This window comes from Lissotriton vulgaris, chromosome 7 (genome assembly GCF_964263255.1).
Source record: "Lissotriton vulgaris chromosome 7, aLisVul1.2, whole genome shotgun sequence".
Classification (NCBI taxonomy): Eukaryota; Metazoa; Chordata; class Amphibia; order Caudata; family Salamandridae; genus Lissotriton; species Lissotriton vulgaris.
In genome coordinates this window covers 1,765,159,917-1,765,183,828 of record NC_141695.1, presented here as the reverse complement: position 1 = coordinate 1,765,183,828, position 23,912 = coordinate 1,765,159,917, and the positions used below count along the sequence as shown (strand labels likewise).

The 23,912-nt window shown below is 47.3% G+C and overlaps 1 protein-coding gene and 1 long non-coding RNA gene across 3 annotated transcripts in view; one reads left to right on the top strand and one right to left on the bottom strand.

Annotated features, from left to right (window-relative positions):
* Window positions 1-23,912, top strand: part of LOC147706618 (cell adhesion molecule CEACAM4-like) — a 107,512-nt gene that overhangs the window by 66,839 nt on the left and 16,761 nt on the right. For both annotated transcript variants that reach the window (XM_086933110.1, XM_086933109.1), the window contains one exon: window positions 19,596-19,628. In XM_086933110.1, coding sequence (XP_086789236.1) covers window positions 19,596-19,628 — 33 coding nt within the window. The remainder of the gene's footprint in view (window positions 1-19,595; window positions 19,629-23,912) is intronic.
* LOC147706619 (uncharacterized) overlaps window positions 1-23,912 on the bottom strand; it is a 187,018-nt gene that overhangs the window by 147,753 nt on the left and 15,353 nt on the right. The gene's annotated exons all lie outside the window — the stretch shown is intronic.

Here is a 23,912-nt window from a genome sequence, read left to right as displayed (position 1 = left end):
CCCGGCTTGCTTGAATCCTGATGGTGCAGTGAGAAAGGGACTCATGTCTGAGTATACCCTGCCACACCTATAGTGGCCAAAAACGATTCAGAAAAGGGGGGTGGTGATGAACAGAGTGTCTGAATTAAGCAGACCACTCTTACCCAGTCCAAAGATCAGGGCTTGATCCATCACCGTTATTTATCTCACTGCACCATCCCAGCTCAGAGCCTGGCTATATGCAAATCAGTCTGTCCCTGGCCCAGTGCATCATGGGAACAGGGCAGACTAAACTACCAAGCCAATTCTTCACCAGAAAGGAGACAAGCTACCGGGGACCGGTTTCTGGCATTTCAGCCTTCTTCGGCCCGGCTTGCTTGAATCCTGATGGTGCAGTGAGAAAGGGACTCATGTCTGAGTATACCCTGCCACACCTATAGTGGCCAAAAACGATTCAGAAAAGGGGGTGGTGATGAACAGAGTGTCTGAATTAAGCAGACCACTCTTACCCAGTCCAAAGATCAGGGCTTGATCCATCACCGTTATTTATCTCACTGCACCATCCCAGCTCAGAACCTGGCTATATGCAAATCAGTCTGTCCCTGGCCCAGTGCATCATGGGAACAGGGCAGAATAAACTACCAAGCCAATTCTTCACCAGAAAGGAGACAAGCTACCGGGGACCGGTTTCTGGCATTTCAGCCTTCTTCGGCACGGCTTGCTTGAATCCTGATGGTGCAGTGAGAAAGGTACTCATGTCTGAGTATACCCTGCCACACCTATAGTGGCCAAAAACGATTCAGAAAAGGGGGTGGTGATGAACAGAGTGTCTGAATTAAGCAGACCACTCTTACCCAGTCCAAAGATCAGGGCTTGATCCATCACCGTTATTTATCTCGCTGCACCATCCAAGCTCAGAACCTGGCTATATGCAAATCAGTCTGTCCCTGGCCCAGTGCATCATGGGAACAGGGCAGACTAAACTACCAAGCCAATTCTTCACCAGAAAGGAGACAAGCTACCGGGGACTGGTTTCTGGCATTTCAGCCTTCTTCGGCCCGGCTTGCTTGAATCCTGATGGTGCAGTGAGAAAGGGACTCATGTCTGAGTATACCCTGCCACACCTATAGTGGCCAAAAACGATTCAGAAAAGGGGGTGGTGATGAACAGAGTGTCTGAATTAAGCAGACCACTCTTACCCAGTCCAAAGATCAGGGCTTGATCCATCACCGTTATTTATCTCACTGCACCATCCCAGCTCAGAACCTGGCTATATGCAAATCAGTCTGTCCCTGGCCCAGTGCATCATGGGAACAGGGCAGACTAAACTACCAAGCCAATTCTTCACCAGAAAGGAGACAAGCTACCGGGGACCGGTTTCTGGCATTTCAGCCTTCTTCGGCCCGGCTTGCTTGAATCCTGATGGTGCAGTGAGAAAGGGACTCATGTCTGAGTATACCCTGCCACACCTATAGTGGCCAAAAACGATTCAGAAAAGGGGGTGGTGATGAACAGAGTGTCTGAATTAAGCAGACCACTCTTACCCAGTCCAAAGATCAGGGCTTGATCCATCACCGTTATTTATCTCACTGCACCATCCCAGCTCAGAACCTGGCTATATGCAAATCAGTCTGTCCCTGGCCCAGTGCATCATGGGAACAGGGCAGACTAAACTACCAAGCCAATTCTTCATCAGAAAGGAGACAAGCTACCGGGGACCGGTTTCTGGCATTTCAGCCTTCTTCAGCCCGGCTTGCTTGAATCCTGATGGTGCAGTGAGAAAGGGACTCATGTCTGAGTATACCCTGCCACACCTATAGTGGCCAAAAACGATTCAGAAAAGGGGGTGGTGATGAACAGAGTGTCTGAATTAAGCAGACCACTCTTACCCAGTCCAAAGATCAGGGCTTGATCCATCACCGTTATTTATCTCACTGCACCATCCCAGCTCAGAACCTGGCTATATGCAAATCAGTCTGTCCCTGGCCCAGTGCATCATGGGAACAGGGCAGACTAAACTACCAAGCCAATTCTTCACCAGAAAGGAGACAAGCTACCGGGGACCGGTTTCTGGCATTTCAGCCTTCTTCGGCCCGGCTTGCTTGAATCCTGATGGTGCAGTGAGAAAGGGACTCATGTCTGAGTATACCCTGCCACACCTATAGTGGCCAAAAACGATTCAGAAAAGGGGGTGGTGATGAACAGAGTGTCTGAATTAAGCAGACCACTCTTACCCAGTCCAAAGATCAGGGCTTGATCCATCACCGTTATTTATTTAATTCAGAGACTCTGTCCCTCACCACCCCTTGTTGTAAATATTTTTGTCCACCCTAAGCGTGGAAGGGTATTCTCAGATGTGAGACCCTTGGTCATTGCACCATCAGGATTCAAGCAAACCGGGCCGAAGACGGCTGTAATGCCAGAAACCGGTCCCTGGGAGCTTGTTTCCTTCCCAGTGTAAGAATTGGCGTTTGTAGTTTGGTTTGCCCTGTTCCCATCATGCACTGGGACAGGAACAGACTAATTTGCATACAGCCAGGTTCTGAAACTGGGATGGTGCAGTGAGCTAAAAAACGGTGTTGGATCTAGCCCTGATCTCTTGACTGGGTGAGAGCTTTCTGCTTAATTCAGAGACTCTGTCCCTCACCACCCCTTGTTGTAAATATTTTTGTCCACCCTAAGCGTGGAAGGGTATTCTCAGATGTGAGACCCTTGCTCATTGCACCATCAGGATTCAAGCAAACCGGGCCGAAGACGGCTGTAATGCCAGAAACCGGTCCCTGGGAGCTTGTTTCCTTCCCAGTGTAAGAATTGGCTTTTGTAGTTTGGTTTGCCCTGTTCCCATCATGCACTGGGACAGGAACAAACTAATTTGCATACAGCCAGGTTCTGAAACTGGGATGGTGCAGTGAGCTAAAAAACAGTGTTGGATCTAGCCCTGATCTCTTGACTGGGTGAGAGCTTTCTGCTTAATTCAGAGACTCTGTCCCTCACCACCCCTTGTTGTAAATATTTTTGTCCACCCTAAGCGTGGAAGGGTATTCTCAGATGTGAGACCCTTGCTCATTGCACCATCAGGATTCAAGCAAACCGGGCCGAAGACGGCTGTAATGCCAGAAACCGGTCCCTGGGAGCTTGTTTCCTTCCCAGTGTAAGAATTGGCTTTTGTAGTTTGGTTTGCCCTGTTCCCATCATGCACTGGGACAGGAACAGACTAATTTGCATACAGCCAGGTTCTGAAACTGGGATGGTGCAGTGAGCTAAAAAACGGTGTTGGATCTAGCCCTGATCTCTTGACTGGGTGAGAGCTTTCTGCTTAATTCAGAGACTCTGTCCCTCACCACCCCTTGTTGTAAATATTTTTGTCCACCCTAAGCGTGGAAGGGTATTCTCAGATGTGAGACCCTTGCTCATTGCACCATCAGGATTCAAGCAAACCGGGCCGAAGACGGCTGTAATGCCAGAAACCGGTCCCTGGGAGCTTGTTTCCTTCCCAGTGTAAGAATTGGCTTTTGTAGTTTGGTTTGCCCTGTTCCCATCATGCACTGGGACAGGAACAGACTAATTTGCATACAGCCAGGTTCTGAAACTGGGATGGTGCAGTGAGCTAAAAAACGGTGTTGGATCTAGCCCTGATCTCTTGACTGGGTGAGAGCTTTCTGCTTAATTCAGAGACTCTGTCCCTCACCACCCCTTGTTGTAAATATTTTTGTCAAATACAGAGACACGGACTCTTCGTCTGGCGTAGAAGATGGTATTTATTAGCTGCAGCTAGTACAGTGGTCTTAGAAGTCGTCAGTACAACGAGGTTCAAAAGAGACTGCCACTTAACTCCGTGGCGCACAGTTTTATATACAATACAATACAATGGAAAAATGCAATCACACAAGAGCATGAGCTATAGGCAAATGTTTTAGACAATGTTTTAAGACCAAAGCAACTCAAGTTCCCGGTTCTGTTTGTCACTCGACCCCTTAAGTAAATTACAAATGAATCCACACAATTCGATTTACAGATAGAGAAAACACAGCAGCATGTCGTAGAAGGATAGTCATGAAACAGGAGAATGCATGAGACGTGTAGCGAAGGACAGCAGATAAGATAACTTTAAGGAAACAATTGTGTGAACCAACAAATAGTCTGGACGGGGATTAATCAGCTCAGACAGGAATTAGTGTACTTGGCCAGACCCTGACACTCGTTAGTAAACATAAGCAGAGAAACCACCCGACACGCAAGGGCAGAAACGACAAAACATTGCGTTCGCCGAGTTGCCTGAGTGAGGGCAACATAAAATGGCGGCGATCACAAAATGGAGGCTGAGCACAAACACATTTGTAATTTTCAGAACCTCAGCAGCATGCGCACCACTCAGAGTGGTGCTGGGAAGAAGCGTTTAGGGTTCACGCATGCCGTCCCCGCAGAAGGGAAGGAGAGGGTATCCATGGCTAACCTTCAAACTAAAACTGTGGCGGACCAATAAGAAGTGAAGAAAAGTGAAGGCGGGATCTAAATCCCTTATAGGATATACTAAATACAATAGATTTCTCAAGCACAGTGCAAGCTCTGTGCAGGTGAAACCTAAAAAAGGCTCATGGGATCCTAATTCATTGACCCAATTAGAAAAGCTTTACCCTCACACTTAAGTAAAAGAATACACTCGTTCATGCCAAAAACAACTTTTTATTTTTTTATTGGCCCTGTGGTACTCAAGTGAAACCTGGAACAGGAAGTAAAACACACATAGAACTCCTCCCGGGGCCATCCTTTGTTTGTAAGGGTCCTGCAGAAGTACCACAAGGCCATTGAAAGTGAGAAGAAAAATGAGTACAAATACAGCGTACAATACACATTAAGTTATACCATTAAAGCATACTACTGTAACTTTTCTGCAAAATCTAAAGGTGAAATTCGCATTATGTCTAACTTTTCCAACTTTGAAAATTAGATTTTACTTCATATTATTTTCTTTTTTTAAATTCATTCATTTGAAAGTGACATTTTAGTTAGACATGGTAATAGGATTGTACTTTATATAAAAAATCAAACATTCACTAAAAACACAGGTCGAAGTGATGTTATAGTAAGGTATGGGGACACGATATTAACTTACTATTAAAAAAACTAGACATTCACTGAAAAAATAAAGGTTATAGTGACGGTATAATTATGTAACAATATCAGTCATAATATAACATTTTAGACTAGAAAAAACACTGAAATTCATCATGTATAGTTAACGAGCTAACTATAGCTTATGGCCTCGCCATGCACCGCTTATGACCTTACATAATATATCAGTCTTCACATGTTCACAGACATCATTAATGACATCACTGATTGCCTCAGCTAATCTACTGATGTTAAACGTGCTCTACAATAAATCTAATCGCCCCTTCCATCTTCCATGAATGAGCACACACTGCCGTTACCCTGTATACAACTGATCCTGGAGACTCCACTCCCTCTAGAGACCAAAGATCTATCAGGTGGACAAACCCCTACTACGCACTGCCCTCACCCTGTGCACAACTCTTTGCGTAAAGACCACTCCTCCAGACATCCAAGATCCGTATGAGGGGGGCCAGCTCCTAGTATGCACAGTTTTGGTACCACCAAGCCCTATTAAGTGGCCAGGCCCCTAATGCATAGCCTTTACCCTATGTACATTTCTTCACAGAGAGCCATCTCGGTCGCCAGACACCCAAGCACCATTATGTGGCCAGGACCCTACTACACACAGACTTTGCTCAATGCACCCCTCTTCATAGAGAACCATCTATCTCTAGATGACCGAGTCCCATTAAGTGGCCTGGACCCTGATATGCACAGTCTTTGCCCTATGCACACCTATTCACAGAAAGCCCTCTCTCTCCAGACGGCCAAGCCTCATTGACTAGCCAGGCCCCTACTATGCAAAGACTTTGCCCTGTGCACAGCTGTTCACAAAGACCCACCCCCTTCAGATATGCATTCACCGTTAGGTGGACAAGCCCCTACTACACACAGCCTTTTACCCTATACAGAACCCTTCGATAGTAGTCAACCTCTTGTGATAAACCAACCACGCATTCACTTCATCTTCATCCTGTGTACTAACCCTCATTTAGAATCCACTCCACCCAGACACCCAAGTCCCATAAAGAGGAAAAGCCCCTAGACCACAAACCTTTGCCTTGTAGTGAGCCCTTCGTGTGTATCTGACCTCTTGTTTGCAATCAACCAGACAGGAGTTGGCAGGTTCCTGCTGCGTGCAATCTTCGCCCTCCTCTCAACCATTCGTTCAGAGTTCACTTCCTTCAGACACCAATGACTCTTTACAAGGCCAAGCATGTTGCAAAAGCTTACTATCATTAGCAGTATAGAGGCTATAGAAAATTTGGCCAGGATGCAGTTCAGTAAATAACTTCAAGTATTGTAAATGTATATCAAATAGTTATTCACTGGATGATGTAATCAGTGATGCAAGTGTACTGAAGGTGTAAAAGTCTACTATTCTGTCACACAATGTATTCCATTGAATGAAATTGATGTCTCTACAGATGTCTGGTAGATTACATTGTAATTTCCCAATAAAGAGTAGTGAATATACCAAATGCAATCAAAGTGCTCAACTACTATTGCACTGAGTGCAGGCGCAGTCCTCATGATAGAAATTTAAAGTAGTTAAGATACACTTGTAACGGATGATGCCAACCTCTACAACCTGCGTTCTTCTCACATAGATGAATGTGGCTAAATTCCACCTAATTTTTGTCAATCCATACATTGCAAGTTCATTCAGTAAAAGATGTTGACATTTCGACTACCAGTTTGAAGGCTTGAATCTGGTCTTTATCAGGAGAGGTTCAAAAGTAGAACAAGTACAGAAGTATGTGGTGTGAATCACAAGGCATTACAAGAAAGCCAACATCTACTGGAACTTTGACCCTCAGTCACTCCCAATGATCCACCCTCCATCACTGACCCTCATCACAGGAGCCCCTCCACGCACCCATTGGACCCCAATGACCACTGAGGAAGTCAGACCAATTATGACATCAACTCACTCTGGTGCCCACACAGATTAATCTCCGGCATGTGCTCCTGCTAGATGTTCAACCTTAGAGGTCTCACGAAACGCTTTGCATTCCAGCCCAACATCAACTCATCTAATACTCAAACTACATTCCTGAATACCTATAAACAAACAGATGTCACCACTCTCCTCAAAAAAACATTTGTGGACCCAGAAGCCACCAGAAACTACCGACCCATCTCACTGCTTCACTTTCCAGCCAAAATAATGGAAAAAGCAATCAACTTCTTGCTCTCCCGCTACATAAAACAGCACAAACTCCTGGACAACTCACAATTAGGCTTCCTCTGCAACCATAGCAGCGAGATGGCCCTCATTGCAGCAACAAATGATATTCGCACCATTATGGACCAAGAGCCGTCTGCAGCCCCTATTCTTCTTGATCTCTTCACAACCTTCGATTCGGACTCCCACCATACACTCATCACCAGACTTCACCAGTCAGGAATTCAAAGTTCAGCCCTTCAATTTTTGTCCTCCTTTCGGACTAGAAGAACACAACAGAACAGACTGCCTCTCTTCACTTCTGAACCTAAAGACATCAACTGTGGAGTACCACAAGGCTCATCCCTCAGCCGCACCATCTTCAACATTTACCTGGCTCCCCTAGCGAAATTCATCTGCTCCGACAGACTCTGCATTCTCTCTTACTCTGATGACACTCAACTCATCCTGTCCCTCAAATATGATCTGACAACTACAAAAACAACTTCAAAAGATGTATGACGGAAGGGCAGCTTTGCAACGTACTAACTGAGTTTAGTCAGTTAGTACGTGTCCAAGCTGCCCCTTCCATCATGAACGCAGAAAAAACAAAAGTCCTGATCTTTGGATCCAATAATTCTCCCTTGGATTCTACCTGGTGGCCCATTGAGCTAGATCCCACCCCACACTCACCGACTGGGCAAGAAACCTGGGCATAATTCTGGACACCGACCTCACCATGGGGCTCCCAATCTACAAGGTCAGCTTCTCCTTTATTAACATCCTGCACATGCTCAGAAAGATCTTCAGGTGGCTGCCATTGGACACCAGAATGACCATCTCCCATGCCCTGGTCGCGAGGAGATTGGAATACGGCGAATGCCCTCTATGTCGGCATCTCTACCCACCCCACAAACAAGCTCCAAGCCATACAAAGTGCAGCTTCAAGACAGGCACTTAACCTTCCCTGCAGCAACCACATCACATCACACCTCTGAGAACTCTCCTGGCTCTCCTACAAGGGACTGCACAAGACAGACCCTTCCTACCTCAACTGCTGACTACATTTCCATTTATTGACCCTGAACCTTTGCCAGGCTTTTCACACACTCACACACACACCTGAGATTCTCCGAGGCAGGACAGGAGGCCGCTCCTTTTCCTAGCTGGCAGCAAAGAGGTGAAACTCCCCCTGCCAGGACATCAGAGCAGCCCCCACTCTTATGAATTCTGCAAGGTACTGAAGACCTGGCGTTGGTACTAGTTCTCTGGGATGCCCGCACCTACTCACCCCTGGATACTCTCATGTGTGATTAGTTTGCGCTTTACAAATCCTTGTGATATCACAGTGCATTACACAAGTAGGGCCCGATTCACAGAACTAACGTAAAACCAATGCTAAACTTACTACTTTTGGTATTCACAGTAGGCATTTAGTAGTCTTAAGTTAGGATTTTGTCTTTAGTTTTAAAAATCCTAATTAAAAACAAAATCCTTACTTAGGAAATAATCCTAATTTAAGACAAAATCCTAATTGAAGACAAAATCCTAATTTAAGACCACTAAATGCATTCTGTGAATACCAAAAGTAGTAAGTTTAGGATTTTGTCGTAAGTTAGTTCTGTCAATCGGGCCCATAGCCACTATCTAATCTAAAGTTCCTGGTAGCTATAGCAAAAAGTAAATAAATGGCTGGAATAACTTGCCAACTTTCGGTTGTGACTATCTTTGGTGAAAGACTGTGTAAATATAATGAACATTTCCTGGCAGTCTGCTCAATTATGACACCCCCATTGTGTCTGTGCATCCAAACACTATGATTACACACCTGTCATGACTCCACACTTTTTTTTAACACACAGTGTCTGCACCAACTTTCCTTTTGATATTTTCACTTGTAAAATTTCAGGGTTGAAATTAAGCACAAACCTTGTTACATTAAACATTGAGACCTGTGGACCTGTGTGCTGTCCACGCAGAGCACTGAAGTATGCCTGCAAGCCATTATTTAATGCCTATAAAACAATTCTTTATACAGGCAAACAAATAGAGAATGCCTACAAAAGAATAATATTGTGCATGTAATACATTGACCAGTGTTTGCAATGCATACACCAGTGCACCAAACAGACGCAACAGTGAGCTGTTAACATAAACCATCATATTGGGAACATAAATTATGTTGTGTTCACTTTAAACTGTAAGCTTGTTAGGCAAAGCTATCTGCTTGGTTAGAGCATCAGCAGCCTGCCTGTGTGTTAACCAGCATACTGATTGCTCAGACCAGTGTTCCTGTATAACAATGGTATAAACGGATCCATTTTCAATGTGAACCACTGAGAAGGATATAAACAAATATATTTCACATATGAAGTAATAGAATTTTGGCCTGTTTGCCACCTCGTATCAAATCTCGTTCCTGCATCCTCCATCCAGGATCCAGGTCTGCAAGAGAACTTTCCTGGGTGGGATCTCCATTTAATCCCCCCTCCATGTTAGGTCGGTAAGATTCACCCTTTGTCTGTTTCTATAATCTACCCTTGTGTATGTGTTCAGGCATCCCCTGCACTTTTACTCTCCCCTCCCAACCCACATAGGGTAGGACTCAGTGCTGTAGACATATTGATACTGATATATATTGACTGAATGATTGATAAGAAGGAAGGTTTCTGGGAACACTTTCGGCATTTCACAGAGAAGAGCCTCAACACTCCTGTCCTTGTTTGGATTCACCAGCAGGCTTGGACACTGGGTTTCTCATCAAAGCTCGTCATCTACTGAACACACGACATTGCATCAGGGACCGGACACATCTCTTCTTGATGGGAGTGGGTAAATCGAGACAAAGGCATGGGGTCAGATGGTGGTCCACTGGGGGGTAATAAAAAGTCATTGGAATGTAGTCTAACATCAGTAGGCGTTATGCATCGCTAAACGGTGGTATCTTAGCTCCTAAAGTGGTAAGGCTACATGCAAACCTTCAGAATATTGACCACTAGGACAAAAGGTAACCCTCACAGTGGAGTTTCTATTAACAACTAAGCAATGTCTTCTGTCAAAGCTGGCTAAAAGTTTGGAATCTATGACAACCCTCAGATAAGAGGGGATATACCCAGATTCCAGAACTATTCAATTTCTAAACATTGCACAGCACCAGTCTTAATATCGCATTGAAGTCTCCTGTCCTACCAAACTGGGCATGAGAGACTGAATGAGGAATTGACTGACTAAGGCAATTATTACACGTTCCTTATCAGGAGGTTTTCTTCAACTCACTTTACCTTACTTGAGTTCATGACCACGTCAATCGAATATGTGAATCTGATGCAACACATTACACAATGTTGGGGAGTCCGTGCATAAAATATAAAGCACATAAGGTAGGTCACAAAAGTAAAGAAACTATTTCAAGATGACTTAATCTGGTGTGTTTTAGCTTAACCAATCAGGCAGTCTATCTTTAAAACAGATTTGTCAATGGGAGTAGCCAACGGAGGCCTAAACCAAGATGTATCAGAGTATAGTTGAGGAGAGGAGATAGTCTGTCTCTCCATCCATCTGTCTCACTGTAGCAGACTGCACGTCCATCTGTCTTACTGGACCAACGAAAAGCATCCATCTGTCTCACTGTAACAGACTGCACGTCCATCTGTCTTACTGGAGCACCCAACACCATCCATCTGTCTTTCTCAAACAGCTACCACCATCCATCTGTCTTACCGGAGCAGCCGAAACCATCCATCTGTCTTACTGGAGCAGTCAACACCATCCATCTGTATCACTGGTGCAGCCAACACCATCCATCTGTCTTACCGGAGCAGAAAACACCAAACACCGGTCTCACTTGAACAACCAACCCTATCCAGCTATCCTACTGGTGCAGCCAACACCATCCATCTGTCTCACTGAACCAAACAAAACTAACCATTGGTCTCACTGGAACAGCCAGAACCATCCATCTGTCTTACTGGAGCAACAAACACCATCCATCTGTCTTAAAAAACCAACCAACAGCATCCATCTGTCTTACTTCAACAGCCAACACCAACCATCTGTGTTACTCGAACAACCAACACCATCCACCTGTTTTACTGGAGCAGCAAACACCAACCATCTGGGTTACTGGAACAGCCGGAACCCTTCATTTGCCCTAATGGACCAACCAATATCAACCATCGGTCTAACTGGAACAGGCTGCATCACTCAACTGTTTATTGGAACAGCCACCACCATCCATCTGCCTCACTGGAAATGCCAGCACCATCCATCTGTCTCATTGGAGCAGTCAACAGTATCCATCTGTGTTACTGGAGCAGCCAACACCAACCATCTGTCTCACTGGAACAGTCACCACCATCCATCTGTCTCACTGCAACAACCAACACCATATATCTGTCTTATCGGAGAAGCCAACACCATCCATCTGTCTCACTGGAAAAGACAGTACCATTCATCTGTCTTACTAGAACAGACACCACCATTCATATGTCTTATAGGAGCAGCCATCACCATCCTTCTGTTTTACTGGAACATTGAACACCATTCATGTGTCTTACTGGAACAGCTAACACCATCCGTCATTCTCACTGGAACAGCCAACACCATCTGTCTCCCTGGAACAGCCAACTCCATCCGTCATTCTCACTGGAACAGCCAACACCATCTGCCTCAATGGAGCAGCCAACACATCCATCGGTCTCACTGAAACAGCCAGCACCATCCATCTCACTTAAAGATAATTCTGTTTTTCAACCGTAGCCAATGTAAAGCATGTAGGAGGGGGTGGAACTGCTCTAGAGGAGAGATTGCAGATGAGACAGGCGGTGGTGTTCTGAACCACCTGAAGTTTAGATAGCAACAACTCGTTTGCTACGGCCAAGGGCGCATTTCCGTAATCCAGACAGTTGATGACCAACGCTTGGACTAAAGTTTTCCATGCCCTGAGTGGTAATAAATGAAAGGCCCTGATCAGCATACTCATCATGTTTTGGGTTTCGAACTGATGGGGTTCTCTATTAAAGATCTGGAGAGAACACTGCTTACAGGCGTGCTATGCTATCGTCCACCGGGCTCGGCACCCTCCCTATCAGATTTCCTTGACCTAATATATGATCTATCTAACACTCACTCTAAGCTATTGGTCCTGGGGGACTTCAACTTATGGCAGGGGGGTCCACTGGATGGGGCGTTTACGACACTTTGCCAAGCCTTTGGGGACATTCAGTTGCAGCAATTGGTCTGTTCAGCGACTCACAGGGGAGGTCATGTCTTGGATTTGATTTTCGCTGACGCTCAATCAGTAGTGATCAACGATATCCTATGCCAATGCTGGACCGACCATGCACTTGTGGCTTTCTCCCTCTGCATAGGGGATTATTCCTCTGAAGCAGCCGGGTTAGGACTGTCGAAACTGGGTAGACCTTGGTCTCGACTACTCAGTTTATCTCCTTTGCCTTCTCTACTACCAGACAATTTTTGTCTGAGTAACTCGGTGGAGGAAAGCTATCTGACTCTGTGCCGGTCTATTACCGACACGCTAGACAAGGTTGCTCCCCTTCGTAAGTCTCGAGGGAGAGTGAACCGGGCCTTTCCATGGTATACGGAAGAGCTACGACAGTTGAAGTTGAGCTGCAAACGCGCTAAGAGAGCTTGGAGGAAGCAGTATTCAACCTCAGCAAAGGCCTCGTTCAGGCTCGCACTGCAGGGCTACAAGGCGCAGATCAAGTTGGCTAAGGTGGCTTTTTTGGAATCCACCTTGAATCAGGCGCCTAATAAATCTCAAGCCCTGTTTAAAATTGTCAGGGACATGTCCCACCCTGTGTGTGTGGCTAACACGGTCCCCGCGTCGCAGGCCCTGTGCGACTCCCTGGCGGGTGCTTTTGAAGAGAAGACTGCTAATCTTAGAGGGCCTAAAAAACCCTCTGCCCGCTGCTCTCGGCTTGGGAGCTCCGGTTAGCCCGCTCAGTCGACCCCGGCCAGTTGGTTTCAGCCTTGGCTTGGGAGCTCCGAATGGGTTACCCAGTCGACCCCAGCCGACTGACTCTGCTCTCATATTAGGAGCCCTCGGTTTGGGAGCTCCAGTTGGCCTGCCCATTCGACCCCAGACGGGTGCCTCTGGCCCTGGTCTGGGAGCTCCGGACAGTTCACCCAGTCGACCCCAGCCGAGCGTCCCAGTTTTTAGCTTGGGAGCTCCGGACATTTTTTCCAGTCGACCCCAACTAAAACTTTTTCCCTGTCCCTCCTTTGAGGAATTCTGCAGCCTGGCAAATACGGTGTCCTCTGGCTCTCCGCTTGACCCACTGCCTCCCAAATTTTGGAAGGTTTTCCAGGCGGAACTTTTCCGGCCTTTGTATTCCATCTGCCTCCAGTCTTTGGAGTTGGCATCTGTCCCCGAGTGCTTGAAGCTAGCAGTAGTGTCACCTCTGCTCAAGAAACCAACGCTGGACCCGACCTGTCTCTCCAACTATAGGTCAATCTCCTTGCTCCCTTTTCCTATTAAGATAATGGAAAAATGGGTGACCCGCTCGCTCTCAGGCTTCCTGGAGAATATCGGATGGTTCGACGAGGCACAGTTTGACTTCCGCCCCGGGCACGGGACGGAGTCCGCGCTGGTAACCGTATTGGACAACCTTCGCTCACGTGTCGACAGTGGTCGGGCAGCCTTCTTAGTGCTGCTCGACATGTCGGCCGCGTTCGACACGGTCTGCCACCGGACCCTTATCAGGAGACTAGAGGAGTGTGGGGTCACAGAGGATGCAAGAGACTGGCTGATATCCTATCTTGGCAGTCGGCAACAGTTGGTCTCGCTCCCTCCATTTCGCTCTGAGCCAAGGAAAGTAGGGCAGGGGGTCCCACAGGGCTCGGCCATCAGCCCTATACTTTTTAATCTGTACCTCCGCCCCTTGGTCCAGCTTATAAAATCTTTTGGTGTCTCGGCTTTTAATTACGCCGATGACACCCAGCTGGTCTTTTCCCTGGAAGGAAATAATGCGGTCTCGCTGGAGACATTTCATCGCTGTATGGCAGCCACAGCTGACTGGCTATGGGCCAACTCCTTACAATTTAACAGCTCAAAGACGGAGGTGCTCTATTGCTCCACAGATCGGATCCCGCGGGTACTTCCAGAGAACTTCTGGTCTGCCACCTTTCCCGAGCCAGTGTCGGCAGCGGAATCTGCTCGCAACTTGGGGGTGATCTTCGGCCCAAATCTACAGCTTGACATGCACGTCAATAAAACCACTTCTACGTGCATGATGCTGTTACGCATGTTGCGTAAAGTTCTGCCCCTTCTCCCCGCCCAAGCTAGGCCGGAAGTAGTCTGCGGTACCATACTAAGTCGTTTAGACTATTGTAATGCGCTACTTCTAGAGGCCCCAAAAAACCTGCTGGGGAAGCTACAACGGGTGCAGAATATGGCCGCCAAGTTGGCTCTCTCCCGCCCTAGGTCTAGCTCTTCTACTCTAGCTTTAAGAGATCTACACTGGCTCCCGGTACACCTGAGAGTGCTGTATAAAGCCGCATGTATGGTGTTTAAGGCAGTACATCAACTGGGCCCAGTACCTCTGCAGAACATGTTCGCCTGGTATTCTGCCCCGCGGCTTCTCCGTTCTTCTTCGGCGCATCTGCTGGTAGTCCCGAGGTTTCAGAGAGTCAGGATGGGTGGCCGCTCATTTAGTGTTGCAGCGGCCAAACTTTGGAACTCCCTGCCACTCTCCTTGAGAAGCCACAAGGACTATCCTGCTTTATCCTCGGCATACGTTTACAAAGAATGCATGAGGCCCACCCTAGTAAGAATCTAGCATAGACCATATGTTGTGCTAGAACAGGCAACAACATGTATGAATGTGGGAATGTATGTAAGACCTTGGGATCACAAAATTAGCACAGGGAAAGGTTGAACTGTAATGCTTAGTAAAGAAGATGGAACTTAGTAATAGGAGTACAGGAATGTATAATACAGAAAATAAGTAGTCCTGTATCTACAATCTATTTGTGCATGCAATAATCTGACAACGGTTAATGATATTTGGATAACCAGTATATAAATTGATAGCATGTAGGGTCATATTGTTATCATTATTATTCTTTGTAAACGTATGCCGAGGATAAAGTTTGATTTTGTTTTTAATAATTACTTTTACAGAACTGTTTAAATATTGTCCTGAAGAAGGTGGTGCGCACAGCAGAGATCCACCGAAACGCGTCGACTTGATTTAAAAAAAATCTTTTTGAATGTATTGTTCGCTAAAATTCCTTTTATGAAGTAATGTACCTTTGCATTGACATAGTGCTTTAAAACCAACAGTACACTGATGCAAATAAGAACAATTGTCATAAGGAATATATATATGTGTATGTTTTTAGCTGAAAGGCTTTTTATATTTGGTTCTGTTTTTATAAATAATAAAAATTAACTTGCTGACAACACACAACTTACCGGCTACGTAGTACATATGATTTTAGATTGTAAGTGCTCTTTTTGATGGTTCCATGGAAGTCTGAAGTAATTGAATGCTTGCGGGTCACATATATGATTATTATCTCTGTAGTTGACTGTTTAGTCCGAATTAAGAAATTAGGAATTCAAGGGGTGATTTTCCACCACTGTTGAGACATGTTTTTATAACGCGTATTTGTTTTTCCTGTCACATTATACTTAGGGATCTGAAAACAGATGAGCGAGTGGTCTGTCCAGAGTAAAGGTTGGGGTGGTTTGCAAATGAATGGGGAGAAGGTAGTAAAAATGAGGTCCAGAGTATGGGCTGTGACTTGAGTTGCTCTGCTAACTTGTCGTAACAGACCAAAGGGCAGTTTTAGAAGCCCCTTGCGCCTCTTTTATGCCGACGTTGCGTCACTTTTGTGACGCAGCGGCGGTGCTAAGCCAGCGCCATGCTGCGGGGTATTTACATTGTTACGCATCTGGGAGATGCGTCACATTGTAAAGCCCTGCTCCACATGCAGTTGTTCTGGCACAGGGGGGGGGGCGTTCCGGCACAGGAACACCTTCTAAAAGTGGCTGAGAGAAATCTACAAGATTGCACTCAGTCACTTTTAGGGCCATGCTGCGTCAAAACCCTGCGCCTGCTTGAAGCAGGCGTAAGGATTGACGCAGCATGTTACAGATAGGGTGCCCCCTAGCCTTGCTGGAGCTGCGTCGCGCTTGCAACGCAACTCCAGCAATGCGCTGAATTTCCGCCGGGGATGCAACACGCATCTGCCCATCTGAGCACCACGGGGCACCGCATTGTAAATACGGCGCATCAGTGGTAGCGCACGGGTTGGCAGATGGATCGCAACTCTTCTGGCGCATCTCTGCTGATTAGCAGAGATGCGGCAGAAGTCATAAATCTGACCCCAAGTGTTGCTAGGTTGGAAAATAGTTGACAAGTCTCAGAGGAATCTTCCCCATGGTAACTGAAGTCTCCCAACAAGAGGAACTGTTGTGCTGCAAGCACATGGGGCACAATATATTCCAGTAGGCTTTGAGTGAACTCTTTCTTTGGTCCAGGCGGACGGTAGACTAAAGCGCCTTTCCAGCTTACTATGGTGGAGAGTTGGACTTGAAAATGCATATTTCTGACCCATGTCCCATGGCAGCATCAATGGTAACACTTGATATTTACAGTGAAGGGAAGCAGCAGAAATGCGGTGTGAAAGACTATATATAAACACGTTATTATTAGTAGCAGGTTAGCACTATTCTGCTTTCATAACTTTGGCAAGTGTTTGTAGAGTTTTTGAATTTTACTCAATTGGATGTTATGTATGTGGTTACCTATAGTTAGTATTTGTTAAACATCTATTTATGGATTGTGTTTGCTAATTTGATACTATAATGAGCTTCTCCCTGTTAAAGATATTTGTAGAGCGCTTCCTCTATAGACAGGTATTCCGATGGCTCCACCATTTTCTTGAGTTAGTTGAGTTCATTGAGTTGGATGGTCTGAGTTCTGTTGCTTGTCTGGAAGAGCACTTTGACAGGAAGGTACATTTCTGTGATTCAATGTTGTGCATTTTACCATGTGACATGTTTCAATGCATTGTATTTGGATGGTTCTAAGATGCATGTTGGGGGCGTTGCTGTTGAGATGAAGCATCTTGAAAGAATAAAGCTTTGATGGGGTCTATCAACCGTGTTCAGATTCAGAAAGGGAATTATAATCATTGTAGGAAAGATGTTCCATAATAAATATTGTTCAGTGGAAGATGCTTTTCGGTGTCCAGAGTTAGCTGATGTGTGTATGTCTAATTCATACTGCATTGGTGGTTTTGTGGTGTTGGGTATTTGTGTTGTAGAACATGATTAGCTGCACTACATAGCAGACCTAACACACCTTGGCAGCTGTAGAGAAAGGTAGGATGAGGAGTATGTAGTGGTTAGACCAAGAAAGGAGAGTGTTCACACACGCATGAACGAGGAATTGTGCGTCATATGAGCGAGGACATGCGTGTGATGAAGGAATATGGACTTGTCTGGGAATTAAAATTGGAAGATATTCTAGTAGTGTAATACTACCCTCAAAGAACAGGACGCAAGACATCTTCTACATGTTTCATGTATATTTCCTCACCTTCTACTGTTAATTCAAGTTTAGCATTTAGATTTACTAGAACCCTGTTTCCTTTATGAATTGGGAATTCTGGGCTTCGGTAATTATGTCTTTAATCTGTTAAGCACAGTAATTTCACCTGCTACTAAAAATGCAACTTGGTTATTTTTGAGTCAACAGTATCCCTCGTTGTGCAGGAATCCTCTCACACATGCAGGGTGAGTCTGGACCCAGTGACGGAACACAAATGAGATGTTTGTGGGTCTGTTACTCACCTCTCGTGCCCGCCAGGTGACCAGAGGTGGGCTATGGCTGCTCTCTTTTCACCTAGTCATCTGGTGACCAGAGGTGTGGTATGGCTGCTCTCTCTTCATCTAGTCACCTGGTGACCAGAGGTGGGGTATGGCTGCTCTCCCTCTTCATCTAGTCACCTGGTGACCAGAGGTGGGGTATGGCTGCTCTCTCTTCATCTAGTCACCTGGTGACCAGAGGTGGGGTATGGCTGCTGCTCTCTCTTCATCTACTCACCTGGTGACCAGGGGTGGGGTATGGCTGCTCTCGCTTCATCTAGTCATCTGGTGACTGGAGGTGGGGCATAGCTGCTCTCCCTCTTCATCTAGTCACCTGGTGACCAGGGGTGGGGTATGACTGCTCTCTCTTCAACTATTCACCTAGTGTCCAGAGGTGGGGCATGGCTGCTCCCTCTACATCTAGTCACCTGGTGACCAGAGGTGGGGTATGGCTGCTCTCGCTTCATCTAGTCATCAGGTGACCAGAGGTGGGGCATGGCTGCTCTCTCTTCATCTAGTCACCTGGTGACCAGAGGTGGGGTATGGTTGCTCTCGCTTTATCTAGTCATCAGGTGACCAGAAGTGGGGTATGGCTGCTCTCTCTTCATCTAGTCACCTGGTGACCAGAGGTGGGGTATGGCTGCTCTCTCTTCATCTAGTCACCTGGTGACCAGAGGTGAGGTATGGCTGCTATCTCTTCATCTAGTCACCTGGTGACCAGAGGTGGGGTATGGCTGCTCTCGCTTCATCTAGTCACCTGGTGACCAGAGGTGGGGTATGGCTGCTCTCGCTTCATCTAGTCATCTGGTAACCAGAGTTGGGGTATGGCTGCTCTCTCTTCATCTAGTCACCTGGTGACCAGAGGTGGGGTATGGCTGCTCTCGCTTTATCTAGTCATCAGGTGACCAGAGGTGGGGTATGGCTGCTCTCTCTTCATCTAGTCACCTGGTGACCAGGGGTGGGGTATGGCTGCTCTCTCTTCAACTATTCACCTGGTGACCAGAGGTGGGGCATGGCTGCTCTCTCTTCATCTAGTCACCTGGTGACCAGAGGTGGGGTATGGCTGCTCTCTCTTCATCTAGTCACCTGGTGACCAGAGGTGGGGTATGGCTGCTCTCTCTTCATCTAATCATCTGGTGAACAGGGGTGTGGTATGGCTGCTCTCTCTTCATCCAGTCACCTGGTGACCAGAGGTGGGGTATGGCTGCTCTCTCTTCATCCAGTCACCTGGTAACCAGAGGTGGGGTATGGCTGCTCTCTCTTCATCTAGTCACCTGGTGACCAGAGGTGGGGTATGGCTGCTCTCTCTTCATCTAGTCACCTGGTGACCAGAGGTGGGGTATGGCTGCTCTCTCTTTATCCAGTCACCTGGTGACCAGAGGTGGGGTATGGCTGCTCTCTCTTCATCTAGTCACCTGGTGACCAGAGGTGGGGTATGGCTGCTCTCTCTTCATCTAGGCACCTGGTGACCACTTCTCATCTTTTTTCCCACAGGCGCAGTCCCCTGATGCAGACGGCACTTACATGGTAAGACAAATGCAAAGCGTCTCTCAGCACAGAATGGTGTTTCTGATTGCTTGGATTCATGTTATTTCTTGATGTCACCTGAGGATCCTAGTTCAAACCAGGTCACCTCTGTAAGTGTAACACAATCCGGTGGGTGGTTAATAAGGCCTGGGATCTGGATTAACCTGTCATGGATATCTAAGCTTACACAACAGAATCCTATGAACTGACATGGGACAATACTCTCCCTTATAGATTGTAGAATAGTTTTAGAAAATGTCATTTCATGTCTACAAGGTTGTGCTTATGGTAACAATGTCGTTTAATTAACTATTCAAAGGCCTTTCAGCACTGTAGGACTAAAAAGAGGGACTGTTAATAGGAAGAGCTAAATATTACCGACCTGTAGGAATAAAAAGAGGGACTGATAATAGGAGGAGGTAAATATTACCGGCCTGTAGGAATGACGACCTGACGAGTTCAGAAGCTGTCGCTCCCTTTGCCCTGCTGCCTTGCTCCTGTGCGGTATCGTTATTTGGAACTGCATTGCTTTCTTCTGCATTATTACTTGATTTGCCTGCATAGCGCTGCAACGCGAGTGCTGCCACACTTAATTGGGACATCTTTTTAAATTGCTTCTGGGGAGTGCTGACTCGGCGCTCATTGAGCTATAAATAGAAATAGGAACGCTTGGGGGCATTGTACTGTCGGCGCTTTATCTTTGAACGCTAATTTAAACAGGGCGGTTCAGCTGCAAGCGTAGTGAGTTACCTGAGCCTCAGCATACCGCAAGTTGCGTTTTTGTTACAAAGCTGCCGCCATCTTACGCTTGTTGTTGTTGTTGTTGGTGCATCAGAGACCGGCCCCCACAGCCCGCCCCGCCTCCCTGCTGACCCTCCCTCACCCCTCCCCCTCCTCCATCCATATATGACAGATGCATTCTCGTGCAGCGGTCACGCGCAGCGGTCGCGCCCCAGTTGCGCCGAAGGTGCGCCAAAGGTAAGGCCGTCTACGTCCGTCCGCGCCAAGCCCGCGCCCCGCGCCAGACCCCCTGGTACCACCCACCCCACCCGCATTACATACGCCGCCTCCACCCTTCTAGCCCTCAACCCAGGCCGACTCCCCAACTGCGCCCAAGCCGCCCCCGGACACACACATGGACCCTTCACATGCAACTCCTGCAAGTTTGACGGCACCAAGACCAAATCCTCATCCACTAACACCAAACAGAGACCTGACACCAACCACCTAAAATGCATCCTGCTCAACACCCGCTCGGTTCACAGACACGCCATCGACCTCTGGAATCTACTAGACACCATCTCTCTGGACGTCGCCTTCCTAACAGAAACATGGATGAACGCCTCCTCAGCCCCAGACATCACCATTGCCATCCCGGAAGGCTACAAGATCATCCGTAAGGACCGCACCAAGCAAACAGGAGGAGGCATCGCCATCGTCCATAAGAATTCCATCCGCATCTCAACCAGCTCAGACGTCAACCTCGCTAGCGCCGAACACCTTCACTTCCAGATCCACACCGACCCCAAGACCACACTCAGAGGCACCCTCCTCTACAGACCACCAGGACCCCGTGCACAATTCAGTGAAGACATCACTGACTTTATCACCCCACACGCCCTCCCCTCCGAGGACTACATCCTATTGGGAGACCTCAATTTTCACCTGGAAAAGAGCAATGACAGCAACACCACCACCCTTCTGGACAATCTCGCCAACCTCGGACTCAAACAACTTGTTAACACCCCCACCCACTACGCAGGTCACACACTCGACCCCATCTTCACCTCCAGCAAACATATCTCCTTCAGCCACACCACAGTTCTCCATTGGACGGACCACAGCTGCGTCCACTTTGTCTACAAAAAGACCACAACCCACAACCTCCCTCAACCTACTCTGCGAAGAAACTGGAACAAAATCACCATCGACCAGATCTCCTCATCGCTTCTTCAAAACCCCCCTGCCCACTCTTCGAACCCCAACCAAGCAGCCATTAACCTCACTCAATGGCTAACCAACAGCGCCGACAACCTAGCACCTTTTAAAAAACGTCAAATCAAACTAGGCAGCAAAAACGCTCCCTGGTTCAACGATGATCTTAAGAAATCCAAGAAACTCTGTCGCTCCCTTGAGAAGGCCTGGAAAAAAGACCCAAACACCAGCACCAAGGACGCCTTCAAAAATGCCACCCGCACACACCACCAACTGATCCGGACTGCCAAGAAAGCTGCACTTAAAGACCGACTAGACAACAACGCCCACAACAGCAAGGAATTATTCAGCATCGTCAAAGAATTTACCAACCCCTCAGCCAACTCCAACGACATCACTCCCTCTCAAACCCTTTGCGACTCCCTAGCCTCGTTCTTCCACAACAAAATCGCAGACATCCACAACAGCTTCGACAACCAACCCGGAGACCAACCCACCCAACCTTCTGCCGTACCTTCACCCCCCCTTGAACATCCTTAATGACTGGAACCCAATCTCCACTGAGGACACCATCCACCTGATGAACTCCATCCACTCAGGATCCCCCACAGACCCATGCCCTCACCATATCTTCAACAAAGCTGACTCCATCATAGCACCACACCTCCGAGACGTCATCAACTGCTTCCTCAACTCCGCCACCTTCCCGGAAAGCTGGAAACACGCCAAACTCAGCGCCCTTCTGAAAAAACCCACAGCTGACCCCACCGAACTCAAAAACTACCGCCCCATCTCGCTCCTACCATTCCCGGCCAAAGTCATTGAGAAAGCTGTCAACAATCAGCTCGCCGCCTTCCTCGAAACCAACAAATCCCTCGACTCCTCACAGTCCGGCTTCCGAGCAAAACACAGCACTGAGACCGCACTCATCGCAGCAACAGACGACATTCGAACTCTACTGGACAACGGAGACACAGTCGCCCTCATACTCCTTGACCTCTCCACAGCCTTCGACACAGTCTGTCATAGCACCCTCCTACAACGCCTTAGAAACATCGGAATCCAAGGAAAAGCACTGGAATGGATCACCTCGTTCCTTACCGGAAGATCTCAGAGAGTCCGCCTTCCACCATTCAAGTCAGAGGCCTCTGAAGTCATTTGCGGCGTGCCACAAGGATCTTCACTCAGCCCCACCCTCTTCAACGTATACATGAGCCCCCTCGCGACCATCGCACGCCAACACAACCTCAACATCATCTCCTACGCTGATGAAACTCAACTGATCCTCTCACTCACCAAAGACCCAAACACCGCCAAGACCAACCTACATGAAGGAATGAAAGAAGTAGCCGAGTGGATGAAGCACAGCCGTCTGAAACTGAACTCAGACAAAACAGAAGTCCTCATCCTAGGTACCTCCCCCTCTGCCTGGGATGACTCTTGGTGGCCAAAGGCCCTTGGAAAAGCACCCATCCCGACGGACCACGCACGGAACCTGGGCGTCATCCTGGACTCCTCACTCTCGATGAACAGACAAGTCAACGCCGTTTCATCATCTTGCTTCAACATTCTTCGCATGCTCAAAAAAACATTTCGCTGGATCCCCACCGAAACTAGAAAAACGGTCACCCACACACTGGTCACAAGCCGCCTGGACTACGGTAACACCCTATACGCCGGTACCACCGCAAAACTTCAGAAAAAACTCCAACGCATCCAGAACGCATCAGCCAGACTCATACTAGACATCCCGCGTAAAGACCACATTTCTAGTCACCTGAAAAACCTCCACTGGCTCCCCGTCAATAAGAGGATAACATTCCGCCTCTTAACCCACGCACACAAAGCACTTTACGAACTCGGACCCGAATGCCTCAACACACGACTTTCCTTCTACACCCCCTCCCCCCAGCTACGCTCCTCTAACCAAGCCCTTGCTGCTGTACCTCGCATCAACAAAACCACCATGGGAGGAAGATCCTTCTCCTACCTGGCAGCTAAAACCTGGAACTCACTTCCCATTCACCTTCGTCTCACTCCGAACCACCTAGCATTCAGAAAGCAACTTAAAACTTGGATATTCGACAAGTAATTCCCCACCCTTCTTCAAGCGCCTTGAGACCCTCTGGGTATGTAGCGCTCTATATAAATTATCTGACTTGACTTGACTTGACTTGAAAATAGAGACTCTTAATAGGCAGAGCTAAATATTACGAGGTCTGAATTAAGATTTTTGGAAACTAGCAAAGAATTGGCACCAAGTGTGCGCTCAAAGGTGAGATGTTTCACAAGATGACAACCTTCCCTGAGAAGCATCCTACCTTAGAGTTGGGTCTCTGCTGTGGGGGA